Source organism: Vombatus ursinus, unplaced genomic scaffold, assembly GCF_900497805.2.
Source record: "Vombatus ursinus unplaced genomic scaffold, bare-nosed wombat genome assembly UNPS02014945.1, whole genome shotgun sequence".
Classification (NCBI taxonomy): domain Eukaryota; kingdom Metazoa; phylum Chordata; class Mammalia; order Diprotodontia; family Vombatidae; genus Vombatus; species Vombatus ursinus.
In genome coordinates, this window is record NW_020954723.1 from 21,530,887 (window position 1) to 21,544,345 (window position 13,459).

Consider the following 13,459-nt stretch of genomic DNA (forward strand, 5'->3'; position numbering starts at 1 on the left):
GGAAAATGACCCATATGTACAAAAATATTAATAGCAGTCCTTTTTATGGTGGTAGAGAATTATAAACTGAGGGGCTGCCCATCAATTGGGGAATGGCTGAACAAGTTATGGTATATTAATGTACAGGAATACTAATTATGCTATAAGAAATGATGGAGAGGGTTTCAGAAAAAACCTATAAAAATTGTATGAACTGATGCAAAGTAAAGAAAGCAGAATCAGGAGAATAATTTATACAATAATAACAACAATATTGTAAAGATAACAGCTTTGAAAGACTTAGAAACTCATATTAACACAATAATCAGCCACAGTTTCAAAGGACTCATGAGGAAACATGCTGTTCACCACCAGTTAAAGAATTAGATTCCAGTTAGAGGCTCAGAGTGTAGATTGAAAGACTTTCTTTTCTTTTTCTTTTTTTGGACAGGGCTAATTCTAGAATTTGTTTTATTTGATACTACATATTTGTAATGGGTTTTGTTTATCTTACCTACTCAATGGGTAGAGGAGGGGGAGATGGAAGGAAGTTAATTCAGATATAACTGAATTTAGAAAACAGAGAAAATAAGGAAGGTTGGGCATGGAGGGTTGCAATTGCATTTTTGAACACAATGTTCACAATAATGAGGTCAAAGATATATTTATGTATCCCTAAAGCACAACACAGTTCCTTGCACGTAGAAGGCATTTAATATATGTTTTTTTAGTTGAACTACATTGAATTGAAGAGGCGGCACTTGCCAACATAGGCTATGTGGTAAGCACAGGGTAAGGGGAGACTCCATCTTTAACTTCTCAAGACTTTCCAAAGTCATTCCCAGTTGCTCTTCTTCTCTGGGAATGATGAGGCCTTACACAATAATTTCATAGGTAAGCAGACTATTCCATTTCCTTAAAGGAAGACCATATTGTATTTCTTGTAGGAGGGTAGGAGTGCAGTCTTAGTGTGTCCTAAGAAGTTGAATTGGGGTTGAAAGTAAGATTTTCTCTTTTGCCAGGGGGCCCAGTAGGCAAGAGAGAGAAGGAAGAGGAGTGCTTACCTTGATCACCGTTAAAGCGACTGGTGACTTGACTGACTTACAGACAGTACTTGCCACTTCACCATAGATCACATCTAGCTGAGGATGAATAAAGAAGACTCCATCTAACTGTTTCACAAATCCTTCAGTCACCAACACATTCTGATGGAAGAGGGAAAAGAGAGGGGACATAGATCACTGAAAAGCACTGAAAAGACCCTCTCTCTTTTTCGTTTATAAGTATGCCTTTTTTTTTTGGTGAATCAATCAATGAATGAGCATATATCAAGTGTACGCTACATGTTTAGCTATGTCTCAGTTGGGCACCAAGAATACAAAGACAAAAGTGAAACAGGTCCTGCCTTCAAGGGTCTTCTGTTCTAGTTAGGAGAGACCACATGCACATGTATAGGTGTGTACAAAATACATGAAAGATAATTTTAAGGGGAAGGGAACTAGCAGCTGGGGGATCAGGAAAGTCTTCATTTAGAAGGTGGCCCTCAGACTTGAAAGAAACTAGGGTTTCTAAGAAACAGAGAGGAGGAGAGAAGGCATTCCAAAGAAGCATAGGAGACAGGTAGGGCAAGGGCATGAAAATGGAAGCTGGAGTACGTGAGAATTAGTGTAAGGTGGAGTATGAGGAATAGGAAGAAGATCAGTTTGGTTGGACCACAGTATGGAGGAAGGATAATAAGTCTAATAAGTTTGGTCAGGTAGGTTGGGGCCTGATTGAGAAGGTCTTTGAATGGCAAACAGGAATGTCTATCTGATCTTAGAGAGAAGCTCCTAGAGTTTATTGAGTAGGGTCGGGACATGGGAAGGCCTGTGCTTCAGGAAAATAATTTTGACAGTTCTGGGGAAGAGGGGGGAAAAACTTGAAATGGGGATTCCGAATACGAGGACACCTCAGTTGTCCATGTGAAAGGTAATAAGGTCACAAGGGTGGTGGCTGTGTGATTAGAGAGGAGGAGACAATGGGAAAGATGCTATGTAGAAACTACAAGATTTGGCAACTGATTAGAGTTATGGAATGAGGGATTTAACTTGAAACAATACAAAACTAATTTAATTTATATTTATAACAAAGTTTTAAAAATATTTTTAACAAATAGAGATCCATAACATCGTAAGGGTTACTTCTTCTTCTTCTTCTTCTTTTTTTTTTTGCTGAGGCAATAGGGGTTAAGTGACTTGCCCAGGGTCACACAGCTAGTAAGTGTTATGTGTCTGAGGCTGGATTTGAACTCAGGTCCACCTGACTCCAAGGCCTGAGCTCTATCCACTGCGCCACCTAGCTGTCCCAGGGTTACTTCTTTATCTGCCCTATTCCATTGTCTTTCTTTGTTTCCTCCTTCCTGTATTTGTGTATCTTTTTCCCCTTTGTGAAAGGCAGAATGGGTATAATGATGCTTTATTCACTGCACTAACTGCCTCTATATGATCAGTGTGGCCTTGGGCTAGTCATATGACCTCTCTAAACCTGTTTTCTAATTTGCAAGATAGTGGGTGTGAGCACTTGGCAACACATAATCAATGAGGAACTTCAATGAAGAACAGGAGTAAAAGATGTAATCAGGGAAATGTGTATGCTACAAAAAATAAAGTATGGCCACATTGTGAGAGCAAAGGATGACAGGTAAATGGTATCCTCTGGATGTTGGGAATAAGTAAAGAAGGCCTCCAGCTCATTGGTTAGATCCTTTCTGGCAAACTAATGGGAGACCATACTCATGCTAGACAAATATGGACGGGTTGCAATCTACATTATTGGAGGGAACGTCCAAGTCTATGGATCACAGACATGTTTAAGTATTTGAGTAAATGGGGATGGGGTAGTATCATGATGTAAAGGACAAAGGGCTATCTTCAGAGACAAGAAGATCTGGGTTCAGGTTCCACCTCTAACATGTGCTGTGTGATTCAGGGAAAGACAAACGACCTCCCAGTGCCCAAGGCAACTCTCTGAGACTGAATAGTTATGCATTTGCATTGGTAGAGGGAGTTTCTTCACTAGCAGTTCTCTTTGCTAATGAAATCACAGGTCTAACCTCTCCTAAACACACAGTGACATTTAAATCCAAGATGGCCAGAGGACTGGATCAAGAGTCAAGAGATCTGATTTCACACTAGCAAGTTGTGGGACTTTGAGGAAATCAGTTGACCTCTCTGTGTCCCCTTTACCTTATCTGTAAATATTGATAGCTACATTGCTTACCTTAACAGATTGGCATAGGGTCCATTAAGATGATATACCTGAAATTGTTTTGGAAAAAAAGGGGGGAGCCCTACAGTGCTCCTCAAATCCCATTATGTAGGCAACTGCCTACTCTGTCAATATGTTAGCCTGGCTGGTAGAGTCACCTACTGAGATGTTGATCTCCTCCAACCTGCTTTTGGTGTTCTTCTTGACAGACAACACAAGTGATAGTGCCCCTTCCACAGTTATAGGATTTTGGGACATCTGCAGGAGAAATGAAACAAGAGAAGGTTGAAATTGGGTAAAGATTCATCATTCATTCATCTAGCAAACTTTTATTAAAATATAATACAGTTTAGAATGAGAAAAGTGAATAGGAAATGTCAAACAGCATTATGAGAGACTGAAAAGTGAGAGAATCATCTCAAGCTGGGGGGAATCACTGAAGACTTAATGAAGGAGGTGGCTCTTGAAATAGATCTTAAAGGAAAGGTTTTCAAAAGACTGAGATGAAAAGTGTCTGAGTATCAGACATGAGACAGGGAGTCTGTGTGAATGCAAAGATTCAGCAGAGGGCAAGATAAAGATTGGAAACAGCTAGTAGTCCAGTTTGGCTGGAGTGTAGAGTGCATGAAGGGGGAAAAATGCTGAAAAAGTGATTTTACATTGATCTGATTTCCTTAGCTATGAATGTCTTTTCAGGGCTAAGCTTGCTTGGTTTACCCTATGGTGTCCACTTTTTCATCAGTATGGAACTGTCTTTTTTGTATATGGACATTTTGGTTGTTGAAAAAGGCAACAGAAAGATCATCTGTGAAGGGAATACTTATAAAAATCAGCTTCACAAGAAACACAGTTCCTTCAATAAAAATTCTTGAGGAGAAATAGATTGTTCTGAAGACCTGATAGAAAACTTCTCTTCAGATGAATGCACTTAGAGGACCTCTTCAAAGGCAGAGCACTGACTGAGTTAAAGATGACTGCAAGATATTATGGTCCATTGGCTCATTTTTTTGTTGTTGTTCAGTCATTTTAGCTGCATCTGACTCTTTATTACCTCATTTGGGGTTTCCTTGGCAAAGATACTGGAGTGGTTTGCCATTTCTTTCTCCAGTTCATTTTACAGATGAGGAAACTGTGGCAAATAGGATGATGTGACTTGCTCAGAGTCACATAACTAGTAAGTGTTTGAGGTGAGATTTAAATTCATGAAGATGAGCCTTCTTTGACTACAGGACCAGCACTCTATCCACTGTGCCCTTTCCATTGGCTCATTTACATATGGACTATTTTCAAAGTTTTGAAGGCTATAACTGAGAAATTAGGGATACTAGGAACTGTTTTAGCATGGATTATATCATATAATTAAATAAGCATTGTTGGAGGCATATGTAGTAGAAAGATGAGTCTCACATCATAAGTTAGAGATGGATCACTTGATTGGAGGCATTATTAATCATTGGAGAAAAGGTAGGAAATTACCAGATCAAGATAGAAGCAGGTGAAGAAGCTCATCACAGAAGGAGTTTGGAACAGAAGACACTGAAAATATAGAAGGTAACAAGAACTGAAGTGATACACAATCTTTGCAGTTGTTTTTTCTGGGAGCCATTCTGATTGGAAGAAAGACATTATTTTGCTGAGAGCTGACTGGTTGTAGAAAGAATTAGTTAGCTGAGGAGACCTGACTGAAGCTAAATAGGCTCTATAGCTGCTGGAATATGATTAGAGAGCTGAATCCTGCTGCAATGTGGAAAGCTGTCTGAATTTATTGTTCTCTAGAACTGCCTACGAACTGAAAGAGGGGAAACTTATCAGGGGTGCCTCTGTTTACCTTTACTGTCCTCTATATCTAAAGGCGGGGGGGGGAGAAAGGGAAAGAGGCTTTGTTGCTGTTTTGATTGCAGCTGATATGTTTTTGCTAAAAGAACTCAACATTTTCTCAACATCCTGACAAGGGTGGCTGTATAATAAAAGTGTTTGATGCTGCTTCAAAAGCCCCAAAGTAGCAGAAAAGTAGCCTTGACCAGCAGAAGAACTATGAGGAATAGAAGGAAGCAAATAGCAAAGAAGCAGTTTTGTCCAGCAAGTGACACATAGTACAAACTGTTCTCTAAAGAGATAAAGGACTATAGGGTCTGCCATCCAGAGTCATGAGTTATCTGGGCACATAGATTTCCCTGCTTACGTGCTACTCTGCCAGGTTTTGTATGTGCATTTCTGGCATTGTATGCATTAGTAGAACAGTATGACCCAAATTTATGACTCTGTTGTTATATTTTGACTATTCCTACTTTTGCCTCTTATCAACTAAAGGTAATAATTATTTTTGTTTTTGCCTTCTTTTGAGTAAATGTTATTATTATAATTGCTTTGGCCTTTTCTTGAGCAAAGGTTATATTTATTCCCCCCTCTTGCCTTAGTAACTATTTTATTTTGAGTCAATGGTTTTGAGTCAATGAATGGTTTTGTATAAATAAGAAGCATACCAGTGGGGGCTTAGGAGTTACAATGATGAGTCCTGAGAATGTATCTTCCTTATGTGAAGGTTACCCCTAAGACCCTGAAAGTTTAAGTTGTAGAAGAATGGTTGAGAATGTGACCAGTCCCATCCCTCTATAGGAAAACCCTCAAATTTGTCAATGTGAAGCCAGACTGGGGGGAGTGAGTCAGCCAAGAGGGAGTGAAATCAGAGAGACAGAGGCAGAGACAGAGGGACACAGAAAGAGACAGACACAGAGACAGAAATAGACAGAGAGACACAGAGACACAGAGAAAGAGAGAGACCGATAGAGAGAGACAAAGAGAGAGAGAAGATACAAGTGCCATGGGACATCACATCTTTGGGGGCATTGCCTCTTCTCTCCTACTCTCCTCTCCCCTCTTCTCCTCTTTCTCTCTCCTTTCTTGGTTGCACTCTGTTCATGCTCAAGGTAGAACTCATGTTCTGGGCAAGGGTTGTTGTTGTTGTTATTATTGTTCATTCTCGAAGAGGACCAATGACTTCATGAGGGTGATGACTTAACTTGTGCATGTGGGTAAAATAGCTCTTATCAGTACATTGATTTCATGTTCTAGCTCAGATAAAATTCATGAGTTTCATGTTCTAGCTCAGATAAAATTATCCCAGTTGGGCTAATCTCCCAGCCCCAGGTCTATACTGGCTACCCAGTGTGACAGAAATTTTCTAATTCACTAAATTCTAACTTCTATTCTCTTTCTACAAAGACACTAGGGGGTCCCATTCTCCCCTCTCCTCCCCTCCCTTACCTTTCATCTCTTCCTAGCAGTCAGAAAAGCTTCTGCATTATGAATTGGCATACACAAGACAAGCCACAGCTGCACAGATGATTTTTTTTTGTCTATGGTAAAGAAGCATTCACTCCTTCCACAGTAAGAAACAGCCCAGTGCCCAAATGTCAAAACTTGAGTCTGAGCACCTTTCCTTGCTACTGCTTTCTAATGAGTGGGAGGAGCCCCCTCAGATGACACTCAGGTATGCATTAGCCAGCAGAGTCTGGGGTCCAATTTCCTCATAGACGTGTTGTTCTCACAGTGACTTGTCTGACTAGACCCAAGTCCTTAGTTCACTCCTGTAATGATCCCATGGACAAACAAGGAGGGGCTCCCTAGAGATCTGCGCTCTCTGGGGAACCATGGAAATGGAACCATGGAAATGCCGCAGACAGAACTTTCCCCCTTTGTGGTTGGATCCCAAACAAGAAGCCGCACAACATTCACACAAGAGTTAGGGTACTTGACTCTATCGTTAACTGGTGCGTAGAAGCGAGGCTGATTTCTTGGCTGTATCTTAGTGTGTGATCCATGATCACAATAATGCTATAGCTGCTTGGGCATGCCTAGAAACAATGCTGCCAGTTTGACATTCCCTGGTGGTGATGGGATGCTGCCATGGTGTTCTCAGCTTTTAACACGTGTCTGTAATTATACCCCTCAGGTTGCAATTATGGACACCTGCCTAAAGGGCAGTTGGCACACGCTTCCTGGCACTAACAAACGCAAGCTCGTCAGTGGCATACCACTAGGAAGGGGTGGTCAAGAGTTTGCCTCAGGGTGCCAAATTTAGCAGGACCTGCAATCCATAAGCACCATAGAAATAACAAAGCTTACTTGGAACCTACTTGACAAGAATAATTACTTAAAATAATAATAGCTACAATTTACCCATGATTTAAGGTTCATAGAGTGCTTTACATATGTTATCTCCTTAGATCCTCACAACAGCCCTGAGAAGGAGATGTTATTATTATTACCATTTTTGCAGATGAGGAAACAGGCTGAGAGAGTGATTTGTTCAAGTCATGCAGCTAGCAAGTTATCTGGGCCAAGATTTGAAATCTGTCTTCCTGACTCAAAGTCTAGTAGCCCTTTATGCACTAATAGGAAGTATCAGGTGGCATGCTGGACTGAGTTCCTTCCTCCCTTCCTATGACTGACCTCCCAAGGAGAAGCTTTCAGCCTATGTCTCAGGGTTTCTGTCTTGTTTGCTCTTTTCCCATTCAATTGAGTGCACATTTCCTATTACTTGTTCTGGGTGTAATTGGTGGCATTTGCCCCAAGGACAATCAGTCCTCCTTATGGCTTTGCTCCATGGATTGTGAGGCATGTCTAACCTTGACTTTCCTGAAGTGATATCACAGATATAGCTGACTTCTAGTTAATGACCTCAGATCCCATTTATTTATGCCCATTGAACCTCAATGATTCAGGTCTAGTTCGGACAACTTTACCTTTAAAATTCTGAGAGTTTCATTGAGCTCTAGTCCCTTGCCCAGCTTGATGGCCCCTTCATTGTTCAGGTGGTTGTTGCTGATATCCAGGTAGGCCAGAGTAGAGTTGACTTTGAGTGCATCCCCCAGGGCCTGAGCCCCTTCATTACCAAAGCCATTCCAAGAAATGTCCAAAGTCTTCAGGGTAGTATTGACCTCCAGGGAAAGGGCAGAATAGCACAGGAATAAAGGTTGTATGCAGCATATCAGTTGACGAGAACTGGTTTATATCCCCTTCTCCACAGCTATCTACCCCACTTCAATAAGATCCTATAGTAACCAGAGGGACAAAACCAGGAAGAATTTGCCTTCTCTGGATACATCCTTCTTGTGCCCAGGCTCTTAAGTATCTGGACTCCCAACTATGAGCTTAGCCAGGCCCTGGTGGTTGCTATGAATTGATTTTTGAGATTGACTCAACATCACTGCCTGGGCCTCCATCAGAGTGAGTTTCCCTACATCAGGGATGTACTTCTAATACATGAGGACTTGAACTAAATGGCAAATGTACTTACCATTTATCTCTTTACTGTTTATCTGAGAAATAGCATGCTGATGGAGACTGTTAGCACACCAGGGAAGGCAACACATTGGAACAACAGAGATGGGAAGAGAGCAGATATGGCAATTTGCTTTCAGAAAATGCCACAGGATTTCTGCCCTCACAGAGGTTCCTTGCGAATATATATTTAAGTGGGAGACTTGATCCAATGCTTTGCCATTGTATGGGAGAATGGACTATTACAATTTTTCAGGGATATAGAACATTATAGTATAAGGTAAAAAGGAAAGGGGAAAAGGAACTGCCTTTTTTCTATCAGTGTATACTGGTATACATTGGTATTCTGATCTCCAACAGGAGGCAGCCAAAGAAGTGAGGGGCTTGTGGGTTTACCCTTTAGGGTACTTTGTGTTTCTGTGGCCAAGCTTATCTGCTGCACCAGAGTGTGAACACAGTTAACATGGTCAGTGAGTGGTCTACAATGACTATGTATTCTGACTGAGTGGAAGCTAAGTATCTGACATAACTTGGGTACATTATTCCATCTACTAGGGGTTAGGAGCACAACAGAGACCTAGTATTATGACAACTGTCCAGTCTCAGGTACCTGAAAAGAAGAGCAAAGAAACTGATGATGATGATGATGATGATACAGGACTGGGGGAGATGCATTGGGCACCTTCCCAGGACCCTACTCACCACCATTTGAGAGAGCACCTTACCCGGAGACTGTGACACAATGACAGAGCCCCCTTCAAGTTCAGTTGGTTCCAGCTGAGGTTCAATGTCTGCAGTCCTTCATTGAGGACTGAGAATGAGAAGATATTTTAACATGAAACATATCCAACAGTAACACATTTCCAAGTTACCATGCTCTATATAATGGTATTACCCAGCATATGTCCCAATTGCTCTCCTCCCTTCTCAGAAAATTCATTGTGGCTGAGGTCCAAGACCTTGATTCGGTAATTAGACTGGGGAAAGAAATAGTGGAGGGAAGGTTCTTTTTCTTTTTTCTTTCTTTTTTTTAACCTACTTCCACCTTTTATCTACTTAATGAAAAGGAGAGGGGATGTTACAGGGTGATCTCAGATCTTGGTTATTTCTTTTTTAAAAAAATATTTTATTTCTCCCCAATTACATGAAATAACAATTTTATAATTCATTTCTTAAAACTCTTGAGTTCTAAATTTTTTCCTCCCCTTTTCCCCTACCCCCATCATTGAGAAGGTAAGCAATTTGACATAGGTTATACATGTGTAGTCACGCAAAACACATTTCTATATTAGTCATGTTATGAAATTGGTCATTCCTTTTCAATGAATGATGGCTGGTAGAAGAATTTACTGCTTCTAGGAAGATACTATGGTTTGACTTTATCCAAAGATGGAAGTGAAGGGAGATGACATAATGACTACCTTTCCTGAAACCAGGCCAGTGGGATTTACTCTCTTGCTTAGCAGTTGCCTAGCTCTACCAATGATCTTCATGGCTTGACTTCCAGAGATTAGTCACTAAATAAACACTAGTTGAATGAAATGTATCCATCCATTCATTCACTGATTCAACCAACCAACATTCCATAGGTGAGTAGTATGCCCCATGGATGCACAGTACTAGGTGCTAGGTGAGATAGAAAGATAAGCAAGATATACTCCTTGCCCTCAAGGACTTCATAATGTAATAGAATGATCAGACATGTTCACAGATAAATCTAATGATAGTTAGAAGATGCTAAGTATGTAGGAGGACTCCAGAGGAAGATGAAATCAGCTGGTAAGTAGTAGAGCTAAAACTGGAACTTGTCTTCCCCTCCAAAACCAGTGTTCTTCCCACTACGCTATGCTGTCTCTCAGTCAGCAGTGGAGTAGGGATAGGTGGCAGGGTGCCTCTCAGGTGCAGGAGAAGAGGCAGAAGGGAGAATATGTTTGAGTAGCTTCCTAATTTCTTACCGTAAGTGCATTGCAGAACATGTGGGCTGTTTCATCATTGAAGTTATTCCCTGCAATGAAGAAGTTGCATGGATAGAATTTATTGGGCCTCTAACTTCCCCCCACACCCTTCTTCTAGTCTCCCTCCCCAACATCTCTTGTGCCTCCCTTTCTCTAACACTTCCCACCACCAATATCTCCTGCTCCTGCCAGCAGCATCTTTATTTCATTTGGGATGACTGGGAATGGAGAAGAGTGATGCTGAAAAAAGAGACAGAAGCAAAAACGGTTCCACATGATCAACATCATCCTTTCACTTCTCTCTCTATCCCCACTTGGGTTATTCTGGGAACTCTGTGGGGTGATGTACAACACTCTATTCTTCAAAATGGCAGTATTAGTTCCACATCTGGGTCCCACCTGAAACCACCAAAATGTGCTCAGCCTTTAGCTTTTTCTACATAACCCTTCATTGGTGTGAAGAAGTGAATTTCCAGTTATTCTGCTGCTAGGTTTGTCTCTGGGATGCCAAATAATGTTTGACTGATTCTTTTCATGACACTGAGGGACTTTTGAATGTATGGGGGTAGAGGGCTACCAAGTCCCCACAGTCAGGTACCTTTGTCTCTTCCCTACCTTTTAAATTTCTTTTTATATGTTGTCTTCCTGCATTAGGAGGTAAGCTCCTTTAGAGGACACACTGTCTTCCTATTTGTATTTGTATTTCCAGCACTTAGAATATGGCTTAGTACATAGTAGGTGCTTAATAAATGTTTGGTGACTAACTACTGACCAATTGCTTCGTCATATAGAAGCACAGAGGGTTCAAGAACCTACTCTCTTTTTTCATCCTTTGCTTCCCCACTCCACACCCTGATCTTGAACTTCACCTGCAAGTTGAATTGACCAGAGTGAAGAAGTATTTTCTAAGAGAAAATCTGTGATAATTTTGGCCCCTGGAGAATCCAAATGATTGTTGGAGACATTCTAAAAGGCAAAACAAATGAGAAAAATACAGCAGATTGCCACGATCACTAACACATGCAATGTAATAGAAAAAAAAGGGCATCAGAAGACCTATGTTCTGAGTCTGCTGTGTAACCTTGACCATTGACCTTTCTGAGCTTCAGTTTAATCATCTGCAAAATAAGATTGGATTAGATGATCTCTAAGGATCTTCCCTTCAAATCCTACAATTATATGCAGGTGGCCAGGGTATTTTTTTTTTAACCTGAGGTCTATAAGGAGGAGATGGAAGCTGAGAGAGGCCTTCAGAAATTAAAATACTTTATTTTTTCAAATGGTTTATCACTCATTGCCTTTGAAAGATTTTTCAACAAGGAAATGGACAATGAGGTCAAGATGCCCATGAATGCCACCAAAATATGGGCAGGAAATGCTTGTTGGAGCATTCCACTGAAAAATAGGACAAGAGCTCCATGGACTTCCTCTGGTACATCAGGCCCTAACATAAATATACCCCCAAAGGAGAGGAGCCGATGGTGGGTTGTGGTAAGGCTGGTGGTAAACCCTGGGTTTGGCTGGCACTGCTGTGGCCTGCTCTGCATTGGGTTTTGAAGCCTGGGTTCAGATAGGGGGAAAAAACTGAAAGGAGGACAGTGTACCAGTTCTTGAATATAGTAATTCTCATGTAGCATCTGCATCAGGGCCAAGGCACCTTCTTCCAGGATCCAGTTGTCTTCTAACTCCAGGCAGGTGATAGTTGTATTGGACTTGGGCCACCACGTGGGAAAGGACAAAGAAAAAGAGTCAGTAGCATTGCCCATTCCCCAAGCACAACCAGAACTCAACTTTACACTTGAACCTTCTGTTTGTATCTGATGAAGCTTACTTAATAAGAGCATGAACTTTTAGGGGGGAGGGGAAGAGATAGGGAATTCAAGTCTCACACTCTCTTCCTGACCTTGGACAATTCATTTTTACTTCTCTGGGCCTTGGATTCCTCATCTGCAAAATGAGGAGGTTGGACTAGGTAGGTAGCTTCTGACAGCCTCCAGCTCTGATCCTCTGAGGCAGCTAGGGAACATGATAGAGTGTGTGCCAGACTTGGAGTCGAAAGCCCTAAGTTCAAATCCTGCCTCAGATACTCATTCTATGACCTTTAACTCTTTTCAGCTTCAAGTTTCCTCTCTGTAAAATGGATTTAGTGATAGCATCTAACTTGAGGATTTGTTGTGAGGATAAAATGAGATAATATATTTAAAGTACTTTGCAAACTTTAAGGCATTACATAAATATTAGCTATTATTATCAACTATATAAGCTATGAATAATATGGGAGAATCCTATGGTAATATTTCCATATTATGGTAATAATGGCAATAATATAGTAATATTTCAATATACACAGTATAAATCTTGTTAGACTTATATGGGATCCTCCATTGAAAAAGATGGGAATATTTGCAGAGATGGGGGCCTACGGATACAGACCACTGCATATACCATTAGATTCTGTTGACACATTGGTTAGTTGTGCTGAAGTGCTTCTCCCCTTCTTCACACATTCCTTTTTATTCTTTGTGACAAGGAGTGGCTTTTAGGGAATATGTGAGAGAAGAATATATCCAGAAAGGAAGATGAGATAAAAACAAAAGTGATCAATAACATTTTTTTAAACAAAGGCTACAAGGAGAATTTGAAGACTGTTTGCAAGAGCCCCTAAAATGATTACAGGACTAGACAATAAGAACTTGGAGAAGAGACTCAAGGGATTCCTAAGTTTTAGATTCTTCATTTGTAAAATGGGTTTAATAATACTTATACCATGTATTTCACATGGTTGTTGTGAGAATCCAGGAAAATACTATATATAAAATCTCCATGTAACAAATCATAAATTTAATCATAAAAAAGCATCAATGGACCCATGATCTCATTGATATGAGCACTCCATTGACCAGTATGGATGATAACACATCTTCACTTTTTCATACTGCCCAATCCTTGTTTATATCCTCCCATAAAATCTTTGTAGAGAATCTATCAAAAGCTCT

General features: G+C 40.7%; 2 protein-coding genes across 3 annotated transcripts in view; one reads left to right on the forward strand and one right to left on the reverse strand.

Moving 5' to 3' along the window:
- Positions 1–13,459, reverse strand: part of LRRC74A (leucine rich repeat containing 74A) — a 51,794-nt gene that overhangs the window by 23,183 nt on the left and 15,152 nt on the right. The window contains exons 4-11 of the mRNA XM_027844764.1: positions 12,068–12,175; positions 11,333–11,429; positions 10,464–10,513; positions 9,404–9,485; positions 9,234–9,319; positions 7,971–8,165; positions 3,388–3,483; positions 1,044–1,184 (exon numbers count right to left, since the gene is read on the reverse strand). Of these exons, the coding sequence (XP_027700565.1) occupies positions 1,044–1,184; positions 3,388–3,483; positions 7,971–8,165; positions 9,234–9,319; positions 9,404–9,485; positions 10,464–10,513; positions 11,333–11,429; positions 12,068–12,175 (855 nt within the window). The remainder of the gene's footprint in view (positions 1–1,043; positions 1,185–3,387; positions 3,484–7,970; positions 8,166–9,233; positions 9,320–9,403; positions 9,486–10,463; positions 10,514–11,332; positions 11,430–12,067; positions 12,176–13,459) is intronic.
- The window catches only part of ANGEL1 (angel homolog 1), a 73,798-nt gene that overhangs the window by 19,519 nt on the left and 40,820 nt on the right, over positions 1–13,459 (forward strand). The gene's annotated exons all lie outside the window — the stretch shown is intronic.